At 33.2% G+C, this 25,627-nt stretch overlaps 1 protein-coding gene across 1 annotated transcript in view; it reads left to right on the plus strand.

Moving 5' to 3' along the window:
* The window catches only part of LOC140060358 (mitochondrial import inner membrane translocase subunit TIM50-like), a 54,813-nt gene continuing 29,186 nt past the window's right edge, over positions 1-25,627 (plus strand). Inside the window, exons 1-5 of the mRNA XM_072106531.1 lie at positions 1-499; positions 20,383-20,414; positions 21,693-21,773; positions 22,094-22,213; positions 22,374-22,481. Coding sequence (XP_071962632.1) covers positions 16-499; positions 20,383-20,414; positions 21,693-21,773; positions 22,094-22,213; positions 22,374-22,481 — 825 coding nt within the window. The 5' untranslated portion in view covers positions 1-15. The remainder of the gene's footprint in view (positions 500-20,382; positions 20,415-21,692; positions 21,774-22,093; positions 22,214-22,373; positions 22,482-25,627) is intronic.

The following is a 25,627-nucleotide window of genomic DNA, read 5'->3' on the forward strand; positions in this document are numbered from 1 at the left end:
CAAGCATATTTTAAAATGGCGGCCCTTTACGGCAGCATGTGTTTGCGACTGAAAACTGTTAAAACAATAAATAATTTTGTGAAACCTGAACGAATTCGTGTGAATAAATCTTCCAGAAGATACCAAATAAATATGTATCCATATGACGTACAACATACTCAATATATTGCCCAAATTTCAGTGTTTTCTACTGCTTTAGTGCACAATCTGCACCAAGGGCCAGGCTGCGGCAACAACACTGCTCGCAAACAACAGAAGCAGCAGAATGATACTCATGTATCCCCGAAGGCGGGGCCGTCATTTGATGGAGCAAAGCCTAGTTCTAGTACACTACCTATTGCAGAATTACTTAAAGAAGCTGAGGAGAATCAAAAGAAGCGCCAACAAGATGAGGCAAAAACTAAAGGGAAAAGGGGAATGGGAAAAGCTCAAAAGATAGCATTTGGATTTTTTGCAGTTGGAAGTATTGGGGCTGCATTACTCTCGTTTTATGAACTTGGTAAGACCTCTACTACGCGGATCTCTACTACTACTACTACTACTACTACCACCTACTAGCCTAGAGTCTAGGCCTAGGTTAGCTAGTATTATTAAGGCGAGGCGGCTAGGCTAGCTAGGTAGGCCTAGAACCTAGATGTTTTTGAATTTTTCGTGTATATTAGGCCGGTGTCAGATGAAATCGGTCGCGTTTGAAATCGGTCGCGATAAAATCAACTTCCGGTATTTTGTATGGCGCGCCGCTAGAACTATACGTTTAATGAAAACGGTCGCGCTATTTTGCATGGGACGCACTAGATACATTTTTAATGAAAACACTAATTATGTTTTAGTTAATTTTGAATATAGAATTTCTAATTTTACCTCGATCGTTATTATTTTTTTAGTACAGTAAATATAAATATTTATCTCATTATTTATAAATAATTTGTGTTTTCATTTTATCTTACAGGTGTCAATGAATAATTGTAATGTGTTCGTTTAGAAAATCGTTTTTAAAAGTGTTATTGAATAAGTTTTTGAAAAGATTAGCATGCCACTGTTTAAAGTTTTTAAAATGTTGAAATAATTCAACTGGATACCAGCTCAATGAGGTTTATGCAATAAAGGAAGATGATGTATGACGATGATTTTTAAGTTCGATATCCGCCACTCTTACGTGAGCATGGTTTTAGGATAATACTAATAAAATAATATTAGTCCAAGAGCATTATGCACTTGTCAATTGTATGACCCACTATACGACCCCCGGGAGAGGTGCGTCATTTACAAATAATTATTGACGCAGGGGTGCGTCAAAAAGCCTAGATGGTACGTCACATCAATGAACAAGGTGTGTCAATGTCCGTCACTTTACCACCCACCATATCATAAACAACATGGCCACAGTGCGTCAAAATGGGTGCGTCATGGTCACCTAAAGGTAAGTCACCTTTTTGACGCACGGGTGCGTCATGGTATTCAAACGTATGACGCACATCTGACAAATGACGCACCTCTCCCGGGGGTCGTATAGTGGGTCATGCAATTGACAAGTGCATTAGTTCATAAGTATAGGCATACCCGGACATTTTTGGTAACAAGCTAATTTTTTCAGGAAAGGTCCAGAACTATGATTGGAACATCATACTAAAAGTCCTGAAAATTCCTCTTTGTGCTCTCCGAGAAATCCAAGATGGCGTCCAAAATGGCTGCCATTTTAATTAGTCTATAACTTTGTAACCGCTTGTCATAGAGTAATGGTTTTGGTGTCAAATAGTTCACAGTATATACATTCCTATTTGCTCTAACAGAAAATTTTGTCAAAAAATGGCCGCTACAACAGTTTCTGGTAGTTTGACCTTTGACCTGGTCTTATCATATTTCGGTAATGGCTTGTCATAGAGAATTGAGATTAGGCCCAAATTGTTCAGAACTTGCATATTTTTATTTGGTGTAATGAAATATTTTATCCCAAAATGACCGGAAGTGAGGTTATTGACCTCTTATTGACCTATTCATATATCTTTTACCGTATCTCAAGAAATATTTATCGTATAGCGTTACTTTTGGTGTCAAATTGTTTGGAACATATACATTACTATTTAGTCTAATACAACAGTTTGCCCTAAAATGCTCGGAAGTAAGTTAAAATATTGAAAATTTAAAAAATCAAAGAGCTGCATAGGCAGAGTATATGAATACTGTAGATAAAATCAAACTTTTAACTTTTAAAAAATGCCTTAAAACATGTTTTGGGCATAGCACATCATCAGGTAAAGTGAATTGTTACGAAAAGAAAATCAATAAATTACAAAGAACAACTGTCAGTGGCTAATCAAAGTTGGTTAAAGTAAACAAAAGACAATATATATATATATATATATATGGCATATACCATGGCACATATCCGGATTGTCAAAAACAAATGTCAAAGACCCTTCTGCAATTTTTAGATTAGATTTTTAAACGTGACTTTATAGCTCACGATGTCGGTCGGTAAACACTAACTCATATTCATATTTTTTCGTTATTTGGACACAGGATATTAATACTTGGAGGCAAATATAAATGTTTTTAAACATTTTTTAACATTTTCAGCAATTTCGGTCGGTTGGTCGGTCAGTAAACATTAAACTCATATTCATATTTTTTCGTTATTTTGACAGTCAATATTAATACTTGGAGGCAATTATACATGTTTTTAAAAATTCAAAAAATCAACATTTTCAGCAATTTCGGTCGGTAAGTCGGTCGGTAGGTCAGTAAACAATAATTCAAATTTGCGCAAGCGCATGCAGCCATGTATATGGCCTTGTTGACTTATTAAAAATAACGCATTTTGAAACATTACTTGTTTTAAATGTTCGTTATATGGTTTATTTATGATAAAAAGAGAATGTACCCATATTTAACTGTTCTAAGATGAAAAAAATTATCGCCATACAGTATGCCCTATATAGGATTTATTATATATTGAAAATATGCAAAATCACTGTAACATTGATCAGCAGCATTCTGTTACAGTCATTCTTCATCTGATGTTGCATCTTCAACATCTTGGTGTTTGTTGCTTTTTTCATATCATTACCATCATGTTCATCTGTATGGATGTTGTTTCATGTTTGCCAAAAACAGTTATGACATTAATTTGTTTTCATCTTTAAACAGTTAAAAAGTTAGAGTCTAGGCTTGCCAGTTAGAGAACATCAAGAGTGCATTCTCTTTTAAAACAAGGAATGACCTGGTTTCATGTTTCAAAATGCATTATTTTTACAAATAAAATGGTCTTTACATTCGTTTTTTGACAATCCTGAGTAAATATATGCCATGTACATACTGTAGTGTTTGCCATTTGGGTATTTTCATGTGAAATGTATATGACCTGAAAATTTCATTTTCACAGTATCATAACGTCTACCGGTATACATTTCCTAAATTCAGGGAAAATTTTCATTAAAAAATTTTGTTTAGCAATATTGCTAATCAAACTGATTTTTAAGTCGAGAAACATAGTTTTGTATTGTATTTTTTGCTACACAATTTTCAAAATGTGTAGCAATAAGGTTGTTTTGTATAGCTTTTTGCTACGCTACACTGGCGAAAATGTTCTCTGAAATTACATAAAAGTTATACTTCTATGAACAAAAATAAATATCGTAATTTGTATATAAATAAAATAATAAAAATAATGACGTTATTTCAACAAAGCACTAATTCGCGTATGTAACGCGAGTTAAAGACAAATAAAGCATTTAAAATGTATTCATGACAATTGACATCTACATGGGTGACATTTTGTAGCAATAACATTTCAACCATAACTAGTATGAGAATTTAAGTTTCCCTGTGTTTTGGTCATGTCCATTTTTTGTAACAAGTGTTATGCTTGGTTCCCACTAGCGACGCAACACAAGGACGTAACGCAATGCAAGTGAATTGACCAATCACAAGCGATGGCGTATTCGCTTGTGATTGCTAACTGTCTATAACTTCGCTTGTCATTGGTTAAAACGCTTGCGTTGCGTTTACGTCCTTGCGTTACGTTCTAGTGGGAACCAAGCTTTACCGATATTCTTTGTTCTATCGCAGCAAAATTTACCCTCAAGGTTATTGTTCAAAACAACAAAACACTATTCAACTACCCAATAAAATGTAACGCTTGTTGTGGAATAACCCATTTTTTTGTTTAATTAACCAACTTTGATTAGTAACAATTCACTTTACCTGATGATGTGCTATGCCCAAAACATGTTTTAAGGCATTTTTTTTAAAGTTAAAAGTTTTATTTTATCTACAGTATTCATATACTCTGCCTATGCAGCTCTTTGATTTTAAAAATTTTCAATATTTTAACTTACTTCCGAGCATTTTAGGGGAAACTGTTGTATTAGACTAAATAGAAATGTATATGTTTCAAACAATTTGACACCAAAAGTAACGCTATACGATAAATATTTCTTGAGATACGGTAAAAGATATGAATAGGTCAATAAGAGGTCAATAACCTCACTTCCGGTCATTTTGGGATAAAATATTTCATTACACCAAATAAAAATATGCATGTTCTGAACAATTTGGGCCTAATCTCAATTCTCTATGACAAGCCGTTACTGAGATATGATAAGACCAGGTCAAAGGTCAAACTACCAGAAACTGTAGTAACAGTCATTTTTTGATAAAATTTTCTGTTAGAGCAAATAAGAATGTATATACTGTGAACTATTTGACACCAAAACCAATACTCTATGACAAGCGGTTACAAAGTTATAGACTAATTAAAATGGCAGCCATTTTGGACGCCATCTTGGATTTCTCGGAGAGCACAAGGAGGAATTTTCAGGACTTTTAGTATGATGTTCCAATCATAGTTCTGGACCTTTCCTGCAAAAATTAGCTTGTTACCAGAAATGTCCGGGGCAAACCCTAATGCTCTTGGACTATATGCCGTTATAAATCAATCTACCGGGCCTATACAGTAGGACTATGCAGTATGCTGTACAATGATAGGCCTAGATGTGAGAATAATAATGGATGGATAATAAAGGTGGGCACGATTCTCAAAGAGGTAATCTTGCTTGCACTGATATTTAAACATTTAGATTTACGAACGGCGTACTGATGTGAGACACTGAGTGGTACTTAATTATTTACATAAAGTGATTATTATAAATGAAGAAATAAAAGATATTCAAATTAAAAACTATAGTATCGCTGACGTATACGTAAATTATATACATCGTTTCACCATGGAACTATGTTTCACAAAAACACGTGCAGGCCTATGTTTCAAACGTATGGTTATTAGTAATAGGCCTATACGTCATCTTTACATGGCCATGGACAAACGATCGTACGTGTTTTGTCCATGATTTGACACACTAGTGCGTGTTTTTTTTTTTAAAGGGAATCCCCGTCAGCAAAATAACGTGCAGTTAACGTCTGCACGATCATAGAAGGCGCATCCACGATATGGCCTATTTCGGGGTTTATTTATTTTATTTTTATAGTAATTCGCCTTTTAACGATCCGCATATAATAATCATTTTTACTAGAAACTATTTTAGGCCTAAACATTAGAAATAAAAATATACCGTGCAACAATAATCATTATAGGCCTATACTTAATATTATCCTACATAACGTACGGACATAAATAAAATAGAAATTGAAATAAGGTGTTCCAATAGTAAGTTTTTAACGACATGGATATGATATATCTGCCACAGTATGCATAAGTATAAAAATGGATACGCTGGCTTTACGGGCTATACATTGTAACAATTATTGTTTTTAAATAAATTGTTCTCTTTTACGTAATTGTTTGCATAATATTAATAAAAGACAGACGTATATTCTCTATACAGTATAATATATTAATTACAGTCAGTGGCGTATCCAGGATTTTGAAGTTGGGGGGGGCCGGGAATTGCCAATTTGCCGACAAAATTGGTGTCATTATCTGTACATACACGACATCTCTGATCAATATGTGTTCTAGGATTCATATTGTCAGTCATATTGTCTTATATGGGATAACGATGCAAAATTAAAACCAAACCAACATTATCTGTTAGTATGTTGTATTCATATTACAGTAAAGAAAGAATTAGGAAAATCTGATTGGTAGTTTTTGAAATATAGGGTCTAAAACATCGCCGAAAATGATCGTTTTTAGCCACGAAAGAAGTAAAACCATTTGCGGCCTCAGTCGACAATTCTATTAACTACGCCATTTTTGGTTAAAATAATTACATATAATTACGTTTTTTAGTAATTTATTTTATATATCACCATTGAAAATATCAATAAAACATGTTATTAAAGACCCCTTCCCTGCAATTTTGGACGTTTTTTGGAAAATAATACATATATATCACTTTAAAAACATTAAACCATGTCATTCCTTGTCTTAAATGTACGTTTTATGGTAAATTATGATAAAAAGTGAGAAACAATGCACTACCTAAGTAGCTCGCGGCGATCGACCTCTCGTGGACGGTCTTAGGCCTAGCCTAGCTAGGCTTAGTTTTGTAGGCCTAGCTGGTAAACATCGGTAACGTACGAACATCGTACGCTACCTATATACCTAGCCTGACGTTGTATAGTTGCTGCATTAATTGTCTTTTTATTTTTGCCAGACTCCGTTGATACAAATTGGGGAAAACCCGGTATTTTCGCTGAAAAGTTAGGAGTCTTCCATTTGTTTTGGCCTCACGATCGATCGAAAAGTGGGCGAATTACAGGTGAAAAACAAAAATATCAATCCGCGCGCAATGCATTTTGGGATTTATAGCGGGCCGCTATAATTATTAGAATCGACTTATTTTTCACATTTTTAACCGTTTAAAGACGAAAAAAGTTATCGCAATAGGATCATATAGTATTATTTTTACATTAAATATAGTTTGTGATCTTAAATTAGATCTAAAAAACGTAGGGAATGGGGCTTTAAATGCTTATAAAATATATAAAGTTGTTTGGAATTCGGACAAATTCATTGCTCTAACTTTGTGTAGTAACGATCAGAGAGATTCATGGTACACGCGCGAGAGAAAACATTCCGCTGCGGGCAATTCGCATCCACCAATCAAATCAGCTAGAATCCTAAATCATTCAACCGTGAGCAATGCCAATCGCGAGAAAGCTCAGCTTTGATTGGCTTACAATGACATCATATCACAAAATGGTGGTTTTGTAGTTGAGCCTCACGGAATATTCTGTTCCAAAAATGAAATACATGGATATTTTTTATGGTATATGTGCTTTTTCTTTAAAAATTTTGAATAATAAAGGCCTCATATCGAGAAAAAAAACCGGGTTTTTGGCACTTATAATAAATATCTTAGACAAAAAAGCACATGGCATGTGGAACTATATAATCTCTTAGCGTAGGAAGACATACAAATCCCAGGTCATGAGAGGCTCAACTGCATGCAAAAACAAGGTTTTAGGGTAAGGTCAAAGACTTTTGAGTAAACAATCTACCGCGTAAGGCCGTACGTACATGCTACACATTTTTTACGTGTTTCGTTAGATGTAATGAAAATAAAAAATAGTTGATCTGAAGGGATCAATGATGATATGATATGTTAATAAACAAACACTCAAAAGAATTATGTTTACAGTTCAATTATTGTCAGAATAAATAGTTTATTTTTTTCCCCGGCACCTTTGTTTGCCGACGGCCGCGATGATGTGCCGACGGAAACGAAATCAGGGGGGCCCGGGCCCCCCGGCCCCCCTACTGGATACGCCACTGATTACAGTACATAATAAAATAGAGGTAAATTATTATATGCCTAATAAAATATTTTAGTGTCTAGAAATGGCCATTTTGAAAAGACACAGTCCTTCTCCGAGACCTGTGAAATAAAAAAAAAATGATTGATAATAAATATTTATTAACCGAAATAAAAAATATCCACATAAATAATCTGGTTCCTAAAAAATATCAATTAAATCTAGACTATATAAACGAAGAAAATGTAAATCCCGCTAGCATGCATCTCGATCACTCCATACAAAATAGCGCGACCGATTTCAAACGTATAGCTCTAGCGGCGCGCCATACAAAATACTGAAAGTTGATTTCATCGCGACCGATTTCATCGTAAACCATTAGGCCTAGCCTAGGCCATCAGGTGAAAATTCTAGTGTTCAATCCCGTTCCAATTTCTTAAGACTAAAAAAAATCCTCATGATAATTATTTGGCTTTGTTTTGTTTGTTTGTTTGTTTTATCTTTATACTGGGTGACCTCTTCAGTCAAAGACTGATCTCCCAGAGGGCCCAGTTGGTGATCAGTGGCTGTGATGTACTAATACACCGGGGTAACCCCCTACTCGTCTCGAAAGATGTACTAGGTTCTTTAAAGTGCACACGAGCAAGTTGTGTACACTGGACCTACGGTTTATAGTCCTTATCCGAGAAGACTCGTTCTACCACCAGAACCATGGAGTGAGTAAGCCTCGAACCCCTGCCGATGTTATGGCTACGTGATTACGGTTCCACTGTCTTAACCGCTCGGCCACTCACTCACTTCCGTTTCGCACCTGTCACTTATTTCGACTCAAAATTTGTTAAGTAACTTTATCGTGAGTACCACACCTTAGAATTAGGCCTCAAAAACACTTTTACGAAGGAGATCACACAAAAAGTACATTGTCGTTTACTTACAGAAACGAATAAATATTGTAAAATTAGCACCCTGGGATTTACAGTAGGCCTTGTCTTAAAAATGAGTCCAATTTTTTTATTTGAACTCATTTAAACAAACCCAATTTGTGTTTTGTATATACCATTAGAGTTGAGGGATGGGGAAGAGGATGGGAAGAACAATTTTTAAATATATTCTCTATTAGTCCGGTGGCAGGAGGGGGGAATCACCACCCAAAAGGGGACAAATTGCCATCCAACTTTTCTAGACCAGAATTTTCCGTAGATTACGAATATGGAAGGTAATCGATCAGGATAGGAAGCGTTTTCGAGATATAAGGGGTCAAAGTTCAAAATTGACCAATTACAACAATTTATTATGTATAATTATGTATTATAACAAATTTATTGAAGCACAATTTGGTCTTTTATTACATTTTTATGATTATAGGTATCTATTCAATCATCTTATGAAAAAAAATCCTTTGTGATTAAGGGTCAAATGTCAATATTGACCAATCATAGAACGTACCTATAAAACCAAATAAAAACTAATATTTAATAAAAATCGGATGTTTTCTCATCCTGTTAATCAATCATACGCAATGTAAAAGAGCGAATACATCATTTCATCAGTTGACATAAGGTCAATTTCATCAGTTGACATAAGGTCAAAGGTCAACATTTTAATACGCGTATTAGTTAACAAATAAATGCAAAGTTGTTATTGATGGTTTTACAAGTAATCAAATTATTGGATTAGTAAAGTTATGTTATTTCATTATAATACTGTATTTAATCAAATCAGACTTCGATCAGGATAGGAAGCGAATAGGAAGAGATAAGGGGTCAAAGTTCAAAATTGACCAATTATAACAATGTATTATATACATATGTATTATAACCAATTTATTAAAGTTCAATTTGGTCTTTTAATACATTTGTATGGTTATATGTATTGTATGGTGTTATTCAGTCGCCTTATAAAACAAATACTTTGCAATTAAAGGTCAAATGTCAATATTGACCAATCAACCAATTTTCATTTAAAACCAAATAAAAACTAACATTTAGGACAAAATGTTATGTTTTATCATTCTGTTAAGACATCTATCAATCATACACAATCAAAAGAGCACATTTATCATTACACAAGTTGACATGGGTCAAAGGTCAACATTTGAATAATGATATACTAAATAATGCAAAGTTATTCAAACTATGAGATCGATGTTCATAAATGTAATCACGTTATTTGATCAGTGAAGTTATGGTATTTTTATATTTTTTCTAGTGCGCATTATTTTAAATGTATTAATATACTGTAAAATAAATAATGAAATTAATATTATGACGATTAAAATGTTATGATGTTAAAATGTTGCGCTGACCTTCAATGATTTGCCACTATACAGTTGCATTTATTAGGGCTACGATATTCGTTTTTGGAAAATAAACTACTATTCATCAGAACCAGAGAATAGCATAGCCAAATCCAGGTGACCAAACTCAATCCACAACTCACTACACAGACAGACCACAATTTTTATATAGTTTGGCCCATACAGGAAAGAGTTTCCTGTATACAAAGGATTCTAAAATAACCTATATGGATTTGCCCGAATGAACCCTCTAAGGACCCTTTTGGGATCTCTATGTGGTGTGCTACATAAGGCCCTGTATTAGAAATTAGTATGGGGTAAATAATTCATAGATGAACTATGGAATAAAACTAAATGTGCACCCTCAATCTTTAAATAACATTTATGGATTTGCCCAAATGAACCCAAGGGCCGGTCGTTCTCCATGGATGGACATTAAGCCCCATAATGGAAATATAAATAAGGGGTGACACTGTGAGTTCATATAGACAGGCGCGGCCCATGAATTAAGCTGCCTGTGCACTCTCGATCCTTAAGAAAAATTTATGGATTTGCCCAAATTAACCCAAGGGCCGGTCCTCCATGGACATTAAGCCCCATAATGGAAATATAATGGGTGACACTGTGGGTTTATATAGACAGGCAGAACCATGGAATAAAGCTGCCTGTGCACTCTCGATCCTTAAGGAACACTTATGGATTTGCACAAATTAACCCAAGGGCCGATCCTCCATGGATGGACATTAAGCCCCATAATGGACATATAAGGGGTGACAATGTGGGTTCATAATAGACAGGCGGGGTCCATGGAATAAAGCTGCCTTGCACTCTCGATCCTTAAGGAACACTTATGGATTTGCCCAAATTAACCCAAGGGCTGGTCATCCATGGACATTAAACCTCATAATGGAAATATTATAAGGGGTGACAATGTGGGTTTATATAGACAGGCACATGGAATAAAGCTGCCTGTGCACTCTCAATCCTTAAGGAACCGATTTAGATTTTGCCTAAAATGAAACAACAGCAGGTCATCTATTTAGACCCTTCTGTGGTTCTCTATTGTATGTTCAGTTCTACATTTGGCTCCTGTATCGGATCAATGCATTTGGCTACATAAGTTACTGTGTTAGAAATATATCGGGTAACTAAAACTGTAGGTTCCAATATTAAGCCATGGGAAAAGCCTGTCTGTGCACCCTCAATCCTTTTAAAAGGAACCCATATGGATTTGCCAAAATGAACCAAGGGTAACTTCTGAATTCTCTATGAGCCGTACATTCCGTTTATTGGAGATACATGGATACCTGATTGAAATTGCTCAAAAGAAAGACATTGTACTGTATAGTAATAGTATTATTCCCCTTCCACACCTCTTTGAATTAAATCCGCCCTGATAGGCTCTTATGTACAGGATTTCAAGGCAATAATCACACTTGTATTTTTCAAACAGTATAATCTATTAGATTGAATAAAAATATCTATTATAAACAATTTGCCGTTAGAAATCTCTATGCCATATCGTTATTTAGATGAGAAAAACAGGTCAAAGGTTAAAATTACAGAAAAATAGGTGTTTCAGTCACTTTTTGAAAAAAATGTTGCATTATGGCAAGTATAAATATATATATTGTGAACAATTTAACACCAAAATTGGCTCCTTACGACAAATATTTATTAATTTATGTTTTTATAACCTTATTCAATTATGTCAAAGGTTAATAACTACACTTCCGGTCATTTTCAAGCAATATCATCTGTTATACTGAATATAAATGTATATCTTGGGAACAATTTGCTCCTATTTTTAATTCTCTCCGACCTGCCGTTACTTAGATATAGCAAAAAGAGGTCAAAGGTCAAAATTGCTAACAATGGGGTTTCCGGTCAATTTTCCAAAGAAAGTTCTGTTAGAGCTAATATAAACATATACATTGTGAACAATTTGACACCAAAATTATCTCACTACGTCCAGAATTACCAGAGATATAGCATGTTTTTATATTGGTCAATTTTGAACTTTGACCCTTTATATCTCGAAAACGCTTCCTATCCTGATCGATTACCTTCCATATTCGTAATCTACGGAAAATTCTGGTCTAGAAAAGTTGGATGGCAATTTGTCCCCTTTCGGGTGGTGATATCCCCCTCCTGCCACCGGACTATATCCACACAGTAACGAAATATTGTTTTATAAGCCTATCAATAATATACCACTAAACACGGTAAAACATTTACGATTTATAATACTTTTTTAAAACTGTCCCTGTTATAGTCGATTGAAATAGAAAAGTACATGTAACGATACACCAGGGAAAAATTTTATTTTAAAATTTTGTTTAGTAATATTGCTAATCAAACTGATTTTTAAGTTGAGAAACATATTTTTGTATTGTCTTTTTTGCTACAAAATTTTAGAAATGTGTAGCAATAAGGTTGTTTTGTATAGCTTTTTGCTATGCTACACTGGCGAAATTATTCCCTGTACACCACTACGACGTTTATATTTTTTATAATTAATTAATACAAACGTTGAGAAGCAACTGTCAGTAATCTACCCACAGTCACAGTAATAAATGTTCTTTGTATATTTTGTTTATATATCTAACTATGGAAGGCAATCGCCGCTAAAAATACAAAAGTAAAACAAACAACATACTTTCACAAACGAACAACGTACTTTCACAAACGAACAACCTACTTTCACAAACGAACGATCTAAATTAAACCAAAGAACGTACTTTCACAAACGAACAAACTAATGTAAAACCAAGAACGTACTTTAAAAAACGAACATCCTACTTTTTGCGAACAACATATTTTTTACAAACGGACAACGTACATTGATAAACGAACAACCTGCTTTACCAAACGATGTAGATTGCCGAATGAACGAAAGAAGGTTGTTCGTTTGTGAAAGTAGGTTCTTTGTTTTAGTTTATATCGTTCGTTTGTGAAATTACGTTGTTCGTTTGTGAAAGTACGTTGTTTGTTTTACTTTTGTATTTTTGGCGGCGATTGCCTTCCATATCTAACAGTAATCACAATCACAGTAAGACAGTTTCGATTCAAATGGAAACCAAAAATGGTTAATACGTACAGTATTTACAATATTGTCAAAGTATTGCAATACTATATATAAGTTTTATTCTCAAAGGGCCCATAAATTTACCTACTTGTGTTAAACCAAGGGCTCATAAATTTACCTACAAACTGTGATTCTGAGAGATTGGAATGTTCCATTCATCGCAAATCAATACATTTGAATAAACGTATATTAAATCTATCAAAGTAGTATTTTTAAAAGAAAATCTGCCTGTTTTCAACATTATGATACTGTACTTGAGCTGTTCAACCGGTTTTCAGCTGTTAAAAACAATTATTGTAGGAGGAGATAGGAAAATGCGAAGTATCCTCGTATTATTGTGTGCAGGTATTTTTCATGAGGACATCCATTAGACAGTGTATACCATGATCGAAAAACACCCCTATTTGGGGCAAATCGTTGAACCTAAATTCGTTTTAATTGTCAATAGCTAATTATCTAACTAAATTTAATTAGTAAACAGGGTTACATCAGGTGGTTAAGATCATTACCGAGATTCTAACCAACTCTCTATACCATCGAGTAAACATTCTAGAAATAACGCGCAATTTACCGAATTTTGCCCTTGCCTAGATTTATATATAGATACAGTATATTTCAATCTGTTATAGCTCCTCGGCATGAAAAGTGACAAACAAAATTAAAACTTATGGAAGCTGTTGAATGTAGATTTGAAATCATATAAAAATGTTGTCTATTTTATGTCATGACGTCATCATTATTATTATTTTATAAAGCGTCAATTCAAAGACCGAAGTACAACATTAATGGCGCTATGCATGTTAGTGGTCAAAAAAAGTTTTGAGCCATTTTTTGTAAAAATAAGGCAACAGAAGAGCAGTGTTTAATTTGTTGAATTAAAAAAGTAGGATTTTCATTTCTTTAGGTTCCAAAAATTCTTATGAATTTTTATAAATGTTTTATTTTGATGATGTTGTCATGTTAAAAATTGAAATATAAGATAGGTCTCGCAATTTCTTCTATGTACACTGTATATACTGTAATATATGGGGCATTCCACAGTATCTTTTTATTATGGATGGGACATTTTTGAGAATATAACTAGACATGTCTTAGAAATAAAAAAGAATACTGTACAAGATTCAAAGTAAAATAAATGTACACATATATGGCCAATGTTAATTAGTTTATGTCAAGTGAAAATATTAAAATTCATAAATATGAAATAATATTTATAAACTTAATTATTCGAAGAGTTATAAAGAGAAGCAATATGTTATCAAACTATTTATTTACACTAATTTATTACACAAAACTTCAAGCTATTAACACATTTAAGAAGAACCTTTACAAATTGGCGTTGGCGTCTGAATTTGTTAGTGGATCTAAGTTGCATCTCAAATTTTCTTCTATCCTTGCTTGGATTTAATATTACTGTAGGCCTACTTCTATTAAATTCAATCTTAACTAGACATGAAACTCGTCAATTTGACGAGTTAGTTATCTGCCCGACAAACGCCACGTGCATGTCATACATTGAAATATTGCACACAGAAAAAGATTATGACCTGATCTGAAGAATATGATATATTGTTAGTGCTGAATGCTGTATGTGTCATATTTACAGTATACATAGTATAATCTGTATGCATATTACATACAGTGTACAACAGGTGAAATTACCTGTCCCGCCATTTATTCCTATTTTTAACATGGTGACGGTATCAAAATGAAACACTAATATATCAATTTCGGAAGGAAATTATCTCAGCAACAACATATTAACGTGTAGAAGAAATTTGAATACGTAAAATATAGATGCGCGATCTTTTAAATTTGACGAACTATGACGCAAAAGATCAAAATACAACTTTTTTTTATTCAACTGGCCATATGATGTCACAACATCTGATTGGCAAAATGTTCACATGAATTCGTATCTACAATCTTCCAGAAAACGTTTATTCATGATTATCAGTTTTTATTCTGACGAGCTATAACAGATTGAAATTTACTGTAAAGATGAAAACAAGTGATCCACGTTATTTACATTTTTAGACATGATGACGTCATAAAAATTAAAATATTTTAAACTTAACGAATAAGCGAGATGCGCTCTATTGAATGTAATGAGCAATAACGAAACAGACAAAAATCCTATATTTTACATTCGTGTGGCCATACGATGGGTAAACATCCGAGAGGTAAAGATTCAGCATGAATTCATATCTACAACATATCTGCTTACATATTAATTAAATTGGGGGTCACCGTTGATTCTGAGGAGCTATAATAGATTCAAAATAGGCATAATTTTGACAATATTTTGTAACTTTTTCAACTAAAACGCGCGCAAATGGTATAAATCAACGTGTTCGTATGACGTCATTTTAATTGGAAATGATGTCAATCTTTTTGAAAATGACTAGGAAAGGCTGGAAAATCACAATTTAAAAGATAAAAACATGATTTTCGTACTCCGTGCGCATCATACGTGTAAATTTTTTCGAGCGCGTGGGAATTTTTGACATGCTTAAAATGTCATGATCATGCGTAGAAAGTTAATTTTGCACATTTTAAAACTTTAAATTGTGTGCGCGCGTAACTTCTTGTACAACATGCCATTTTTAATCCACAGAAAGTTTGCCCTTGATATGACTTAAATTGTCAAGTGTCAATACAAAATGACTTTTTGTTTATAATCTATGACCAATCATTGAAATTCATAAATCATGTTGCGCAACTCTTGACGTCTTTTAAAAATAGGAGGTGCACAACTTCAGGTAAATGTCCATATAACGATAAAGTTATACAAAATATATATTCACAAGGAATAGGGGATGTGCTGCTCACAAAAATCCGGGAAAGAAAGAAGAAAAGATGAAAAAAAACAACGAAAACAAATTTTTTTTTAAATAAAATACTTGATTATGAACAATTGGAGCTTACTGTGAAATAAAAAGTTAACTACAGTACTGTATATTTATGTGGAAAATGTTAACAAGATACCGTACATGGTTTTATAAAATGAAAAGGATTTAAATGTCCCGTCCTTAACAAAAATGTCTAACCCGTTCCAACAAAAAATGTCATCAATATATATTTTAAATATGATATTTTTACCAAAAATTTCCAAATATTTGTTTATAATGTATTGCATATAGTTTTTAAAAGGAGAAAACAAAATATTAAATTGTGGTATTAATACTTTTTACTGATGTAAAAAAACACCATAAAACTACAGTACTATTAAAATGTCGCGAATGGGACAATTATGAATTTTAAAATGTATTATATGAAATTTAATAAACAAAATGTGTTATAAAATGTTTGACTACAGTATGTACAATAGGATCATAGAGTAACTACATCTGGCAAAAAAATGTTTAAAGATTCATGATTTGTGAAATAATTATGATTTAAATGATAGGTCCCGTCCGTAACAAAAATGTCCCGTCCGTAACAATATATTTTTTAAATATATTTTCATCAAAATATACAATTTTCACAAAATGTGTCCATAATATAATGAGATTTACGCCCGTATTCTAAAACCGGACTTTAGTCGTAGTTCGAAGTTCGACTTGAAGAAGTTTTGCGCATTGATATCACTTTCCATTTTCTTACAACATAAAAAATTATTTTAATCGTTAATTATTAGAACAAGATCAGTATTAATTTAACAGTGAAGTACTTTTGATTAACAACAAACAAAATCTTCAAAATATATTTAAGAACCATGGCGGTACGGTAACTTTCACATTTTCTAGGCCTCCAACAAAGTATGATCGCGATGAACCACGCACTTCATAGCGTGACAAGAAAGCGCTAGGCCCCCTAAACATTCCATCGCGTGGTGAATTGCCGCATCTCCCATTGTCGCTATGGCGTGACGTAGTTCAAGTCGGACTTGCGCGAAGAAAATAATGTAATTTGTATACAGTTGTATATAAAGATGATTTTCATTATTATAACTTTAAATACCAATGTATATTTAATTAAGCTAATATAAATATTTATATTTCATTCTTCAATATCTGGCCAATATAACATCGTTTAAAAACCATTTAGTCGACCATTTAGCCTGCCCCCTCCAGGACTAAAAAAATTGATCAAAATCCGTCTCGATTTAGTCGAGGTTGGCCTGATTTAGTCGGTGATTTAGTTGAAGTTCTGTTTATGAATTAAAATGACGTCATTTTTTTAGTTTTAGCTCGAACTACGACTAAAGTCCGGTTTAAGAATACGGGCGATAGTCCTCAGGAGGAGAAAATGAAATATCAAGATTTATGCATCATGACTTTTTAAATAAATGTTGAAAATCCACCTAAAACGTCGCGGACAGGACATTTATGAATTTGAAATGCGTATGAAATTTATAAACAACAAAATAATAAATAAATATTTAAATTTTAAATAAGTATTTAAATTTTGAATAAATATTTAAATTTTAAATAATTACTTGATTATGTATTATTGAGACATAAAGTAACTATGAATATCTGTTGATAAAACAGTAATAAGATGCATAGTTTATGAAGTAAATAGGATTAAAAATTTCCCGTCCGTAGCGTAAAATATGATTTTTTTCATATTTAATATAAATATCAGACAAATTGTGAAGCAGTAATTTCTTTCTGAAACAAAACATATTTATATACATTTAGTCTAGGACCTGGGTCAGATTTGTATGCATTTAATTTAGGAGAGAATATCTCAACTGTTATAGGATAATTTGACACCAACGAACAACATGGAATGTGTGCCAAATTTGCTATCCGGGACGAACATGCCCAAAATCGGGTTCAAAGGTTAAAAATGTGTGGTTCTTATATCTCGAGAACCACTTGTCGTACAGATTTGCTTTTGGTGTCAAATTGTTTAGAATATACATATTTATATTCGGTCTAACACAACTTTTAGCGAAAAAATGACCGGAAATGCTTTTACTGACCTTTGACCCAAAAATGACCAAAAAAACACATTTTCAGTTTAAATTATTCTTTAAAATGTCAATGGACAAACTGTATGGTATCAAATGAAAGCATACACAATATGCTACCCATTGCTACCCGACTTCTATTGTACATTTTTATTTATGAAGCTAATTATATGAAAATGTGCATATTTTGATTAATTTTATACAAAAAATGAATATTTGGTAGTGTAATTGTTATGTTTATTTATATATATTAAATAATTTAAGTGTTTGGAAAAATGATTTGGTATCAAATGAAAGCCCATAAAATATTCTATCCATTGCTACCCAACTTGTATTCAAAATCAGTAATTATGATACTAATTTTGTTAAAAATGTGCATATTTTATCACTTTTTTACTAAAATGAGTATATTAAATAGTGTAAATTTATTTTGGTTTATTTATAATATTAAATAATTCAAGAGTTCTTTTTGTGTCAAATTGTTTAGAATATACAATGTATTTATATTCTGTCTAACACAACTTTTAGCGAAAAAATGACTGGAAATGCTTTTACTGACCTTTGACCCAAAAATGACCAAAAAACACATTTTCGGGTTAAATTATTCTTTAAAATGCCAATGGACAAACTGTATGGTATCAAATGAAAGCATACACAATATGCTACCCATTGCTACCCAAGTTGTATTGACAATTTTTTAATTATGAAGCTAATTGTATGGAAAATGTGCATATTTTCATTATTTTTATACCAAAAATGAATATTTGGTAGCGTAATTGTTATGTTTATTTATATAATATTAAATAATTTAAATGTTTGGAAAATGTGCATATTTTATTGATTTAAAATGTAACATATTGGACAAAGTAACATCCAATATGAATAATATTTTTAGTTAGGAGAGAATATCTCAACTGTTATAGGATAATTTGATCTAGATTTATATCTAAAAGTGATAAAACAGTAAATGTTCAAAATGCTTGGTAAATTTACCAAGATCTTCCAAACACTTGAATTATTTAATATTATAAATAAACCAAAATAAATTTACACTATTTAATATACTCATTTTTGTAAAAGATAATAAAATAATATAAAAATAAATAAAATAAAATAAACAAAATTAGCATCATAATTACAGATTTTTAATACAAGTTGGGTAGCAATGGATAGAATATTTTATGGGCTTTCATTTAATACCAAATAGTTTTTCCAAACACTTAAATTATTTAATATTATATAAATAAACATAACAATTACACCACCAAATATTCATTTTTTGTATAAAAATAATCAAAATATGCACATTTTCCATACAATTAGCTTCATAATTAAACATTTTCAATGTAAGTTGGATAGCAATAGGTAGCATATTGTGTATGCTTTCATTTGATACCATACAGTTTGTCCATTGGCATTTTAAAGAATAATTTAACCCAAAAATGTGATTTTTGGATCAAACGTCAGTAAAAGCATTTCAGGTCATTTTTTCGCTAAAAGTTGTGTTAGACCGAATATAAATATGTATATTCTAAACAATTTGACACCAAAAGCAAATCTGTATGACAAGTGGTTGTCGAGATATAAGAACACACATTTTTAACCTTTGACTTCGATTTTGGGCATGTTCGCCCGGTTAGTGAATTTGGCACACATTCCATGTTGTTCGTTGGGGTCAAATTATGTTATAACAGTTGAGATATTCTCTCCTAAATTAAATGCATACAAATCTGACCCAGGTCCTAGACTAATTATTGTATGTAAGATATTAATGGTTTTATAAAATACTGAAAATACTTTGCGCTGTTTCAAATTTCCTTGGAAAAGAAATCCTTGTGCAATTTAAAATTACACAAATCGTTCAAATTGCTCATAAAATCAACAAACAAAAATGGTAGAAAGAATAAAGAGGAAGAAAAGATTTTTTACAAACACAATAGGTGATCTGCCAAATGTGGATCACCTACTGTAATAAAGAAACAGATTCCTTCAATCACAGTACAAACAGATTCCTTCAATCACAGTACAAACAGATTCCTTCAATCACAGTACAAACATATTCCTTCAATCACAGTACAAACAGATTCCTTCAATCACAGTACAAACAGATTCCTTCAATCACAGTACAAACAGATTCCTTCAATCACAGTACAAACAGATTCCTTCAATCACAGTAAAAACAGATTCCTTCAATCACAGTAAAAACAGATTCCTTCAATCACAGTACAAACAGATTCCTTCAATCACAGTACAATAGATTCACCTACAGTATAGTAGTACTGATCACCAAAAAGATCATCAAAACTATACGTTCAGAAATAATTAAATATAATAATTGTTTGTTTTATCTGTCTCTAGGCCAGCCACCAATTGACGATAATGGCAATAGAGTAAGTATCTGACATGGACAATTTTTATTTTAGGTTTGTAATTTATTGAATTGATTATTGTTTAGGCTATCTGCATTAATGTGCGAATTGATGCTTAAAACCAACTAATAATAAAATTAGGATATCATTACAGCATGATAGTAATTGTTAATTTGATGATTGTAATGTGAATTTTGACATTAACATTTTTACCTTTCACCCACCGCTGCCCCCACTGCCAATGGGGAGGAGGAGCCGGTTTGATCCTCTCTCAATCCGTCTGGCCTCCACTTCGTACGGATGTGTGAAGTTTATGAGCCAATAAACGTCATCCATGACGATCCTTAGATTGAAGTCGTCTTCCAGAATTCAAAGTATTCTAAAGTTAAAGTATTTTTCCATTCAACTAAATATAACAGAGTGAGATGTTGGAGTGTGATGCAAGATTCGCGAGAAACGACATATTACCCAATTCTCCTTTTTTTAAGACGTGATACATTCTAATAAAAAAAATTTTGGTGGACAGTAGTCCTACAATGATTATTATGTGGATGGCGGCGGGTGAAAGGAGAAAATGAAAAATGTTGATAAGAATTAGACGAATCCGAAGCCAGCCCCTTTGATACGCTCTTAATTTTTGGAAAGTGAAAGTACTACAGGTATCATCTTTGGTATACGCGAAATGAATTATCATTAAATGATTGGTTCTTATACTCTAAGATTATAATCGCGAATGATAGTTCAAAATATGCAATGCATTGTGATATCTACGCAAGTAATGCTGTGAAAAAAAAGAATGTCCAGAATAAAACCAGAGAACTAGGAGATCATTACGCATCCGATAATCCATCATGATAATAGGTATATTAGAGACTGTAATGTGTTTAAATTATATAAAATCCCTTTTTTCCATGATAAAAAATAGAAATAAAATGAATTATAATATTCTGCCTCTTTCATTGAAAAAATGGCAATAACTAACAAACCACATCGGGTTTCTTTAATAATTATTAATACTTTATTATAACCATCCATACGCAAGTATTACAGGGAGTACAAGTGGGCGTATGACGTCATAACACTGCAAAAGCTTACCAACATTAAGACTGATTCTGTATGAAGATTAATTGACATACCAAAGTATGTTGTACACTACATGATCAATCACTTTTAAGTTGGTTTGATGGGCTTGGTTTGCTATGCTTTTTTTTAACCTCAATTTAATTACTAGAATCAGACCTATCTTGAATAATAAACAACTTTATATTATATTATTTTATATTTACTCAATTACTATAGATTCCAGATGAGTATGATGGTAAATTTATATTGTATGCATATTTTATGAGGGGAATTCAAGGATTCCAAAATTACAGAAAAGTGAGTATGATACAGTAGTTCTGATCGATTGAACTAATTAAGAGAAAAGAAAAGTGTGTATTTTGCTTGATGAGTTGCTGCAACCAAAATGTTTACATTTCTTGGTGTTTCAAATCAAATTACAACATTTTAAATGAGATTGGGGAAAAAATAAATAATAAATTTAGAGGAAAAAAAACACTCCCAGAGTGCATACTTCCACCTATTGTATAATTTTCCATTCCATTTCCAAAATTCTACTCCTCTCCCACTATTTACTCTGTTCATTGAGAATAACTTATTAACTTAATATTGGTTTTCTGTATTATTTGTGCTTGCAGATGATTGTTGAACCATCAGCAGAAAAGCTGCTTCCAGATCCATTAACTGAACCTTACTACCAACCACCTTACACACTTGTCTTAGAAATGACAAATGTACTTGTTCATCCAGAATGGACGGTAATTTTACCATTCTTTAACAAAATTCATTTGTATAAACAGTAGAATGTTCAAATATTCCCTATTTTCAACTCATAAACATTTGTTTGTTATGTCCCAAGGAATCTAAATTTGATACCATTGCATTCTCTCATCTCATTCTCTTAATCTTTTTAAAAAGTATTCTACAGGTTGGAGATTCAAAAAAAGGCCTGGTGTGGATTATTTTTTACAACAGGTTGGTCCACCAATCTTTGAAGTAGTAATATACACAAGAGAAATGGCATTTGTAAGTACTCACAACTCTTACCAGTTAGGCTGTTATTGTACACAATTTTAAAACTATACTTTTTTTTTATTACAAGGACGAATGTAAAAAATAATAATATAGAAATTAAATTTAAATACCTTTGACTGCCAGAGGTTTTTCCAGTTAGAAACTGCCACCGCCAGCGTTTTTAGCACAATTCGATGTTTTTATTAAAGCTGATTGAAACTATGTATGTGATCTGATTTTTATGTAATTTAGACTAAAATAATCATCAAGATTTTAGCTTTACAATGGTACCAAGAACGATTTTCAAATCGCAATATGTAAATCGTAATATTGAAATAAAAGTAACCCACTTTTCGAGTTTTTCGTAGTTTCGCGCAAGAAAGTCGAGATATTCGCGATTTTGTGCAAGACATCACAATATGAAAATATCGCCCGGTGAGATCAACAAACAACGAAAAAGTTACTTACACGGCACCGATAGGCCTATAAAAACAAGTTATCACTATCGAAAAATGTATTACATTTTATAATCATAAATCTTTCATCAATGTTTCGCCAAAATCCACATAGTAAAGACACCAGGCCTAGTTAACCAGGCCTAAAGTTGGTCCGGAACCGTTTTACGACTAGGCCTAAGGCTAGCCAAAGTACTACTAGCCTAGCTAGTAAACTGATGATCATATCCATACCATTCTAAACAAGTTTTTTGCGTGAAACTCGGTCACTTACAGTGAAACACCAAAACAATTAGGGTACTGTATACATACAATAATAAAATTAAAGACTTCATATTGAAAATGACTCCATTATTTTTTATTCAGATAACAAACAAACATGCCAATCCACAAAAACCTTTGTAATGCTTCGGCGGCATAGCTAGCGCGCGACCGATACACAATGCGCCAAGCCATCGCTCTACGCGCTACTGTGATTCGCGGTGTATGTTATTTCGACAGGTACCATTTTGACAGTCGTTCCTAACCAGATTAGTTACCTTCAAATAGTAAAATATTGACGGTCCAGACCGAATCTAGTGTCCATATTTGTAGTATATACCAATAAAACCTATCTACCGGATTTCGTAAAAAAACGCGAAACACGAAGATCTTCGTGTTTGGCAGTCAAGCGTTGTGTCCAAACACTTCCAGTCAAAGTTTTCAATCAAAACATATCTCATAATGCAATGCGCTTGTTTGGCTACTCTGTATGCATAATCATAAAACTTCCTCGCGATCTGTGTGAAAACACCTTCTCAACCGTGACGAGTTGTAAACAATCTTAATTAGCATCATGCATAATGCATACTCTTGGGAAAACAATTCCATTTGACGCACACGCACCCCTCTGATAAGAAATTTCACACGGGACGTCGTGTCGTGTACATACATCATCCACGCACGAAAGATCTAGAAGGATCGTTGGAAAAACAATTCCTTTTGACGTACACGCACCCTCTGATAAGAAAATACCATGTGCGTTCCTGCATGGTGCAGTCCATTATACGTCTAAAATTAGGGGTGTCCACTTTTAATAACAAAGTTAAACACGCACCTCAATCCGAAGATCGTTGGAAGTATATTATATTTATATTTTATCGCACCCACCTCAATAATCCAGCCAACAGATCATCGAAAAATCTTGTTTAACAACGTCGTACACTAAATTAACGAACGCGTTTTTACCGACCTCAAAGAAATGGTATAGTCCACAATACATGTGCAGAATTAATTCTAAATTAACAGAGAGAGAGGGGTCGGCGTCCGTCCGTGTTTTGAATTTTATATTAAAAAAAAGCTTTAAAAATCGAAACTCGGAAAATAACTATAATTTATATTCTACTACATAATGTCATTGGCTTGAATTTTACCGTGGTTGAAACCCTGTGTATGAATAGTTGTACTGTGTATGAATAGTTGTACTATGCCTACAAACAAATTGTTTTGGTATCATTTTCTCCGTTAGTATCAGAGTAGTTTAAGTAGGACTAGGCCTAGGCCTAGTAGAGTACTAGCCTACTGTAGTCGTATTCGGCCAACCTAGCTAGGCCTAAAAAACCGTGCTATTCTGTACTATGATCTCATCTATTTATTAGGCCGCTACCCGCGGAACTCGCGATATGTGGGCGGCAACATTTTGATTGTTGATATGAATATTCATCAATTGCGTTCCGCGAGCATTCCGAATGAATATTTTTGTATCGCACGTTCCGCGGAAACGAGGTTCAATGAACTATGAAGGTAAAATCGCGGAACTCGCGGAAAATTAGTTTTTGGACGGCCCCTTACTTTTATTCAATAAATTATACCTGTAAGAACCTGATTCGGGAGTTATCTCTCTCTCGAAGTGCCGTATCATGAGACTTTGGCGATCATATTGTGCCACAATTCTCTGTCTATTGCCATGTTCAGCAACTCCACTTCTTTGGTATTCTCACCCCTATTCCGAATCCAGCTATGCTGGCCAACCAAGTGACTCTTTTTCTTCCCCTGCTCCTTCTTCCTTCTATCTTTCTAGTTATTGCCAAGTTCTCCAGACCTCCCTTCCTCAACACATGTAATATGAATTTCATCTGTCTAATCCTATTATCCTTCAGTAGTTTCCTGCACATTCCAGCTCTTATCAACACATCTTCATTACTAACTCTATCTGTCCATGGAATTCTCAACATTCTCCTTAGAAACCACATCTCACAGCTTTCCAATCTTTTTCTGAGATCAGTTGTTATTGACCAGGCTTCACTTCCATACATCAGCACAGGATAGATGTAGCAGTTTAATACATGCAACCTGGTTTCCATACTCATCGCACAGTTCTTCAAGATATTCTCCATTTCTCTATTTCTCCAAATGCGAATTTCGCAAGGACTATCCTTCTCTTTATCTCCGTTACACACCTGGCATCATCTGTTATTTTGCTCCCAAGATAGTTAAAAGAGGACACCTGCTGAATTATCTGGTCTCCTGCTCTAAGGTTAAATGTTGGACTCTTCTTTTTTGACACTACTAAACACTCTGTCTTGCTACAATTTCAGACCCATCTTTTCACTCTCTACTACAACTACGTCCAGCAACCTTTTGAGATCTTCAGCTGAGTCTGCCAGTAGAACTGTGTCATCTGCATATGTGATGTTTGTTATATTTCTACCACATACTTTCAAA

The sequence above is a fragment of the Antedon mediterranea genome, chromosome 10 (assembly GCF_964355755.1).
Source record: "Antedon mediterranea chromosome 10, ecAntMedi1.1, whole genome shotgun sequence".
Classification (NCBI taxonomy): Eukaryota; Metazoa; Echinodermata; class Crinoidea; order Comatulida; family Antedonidae; genus Antedon; species Antedon mediterranea.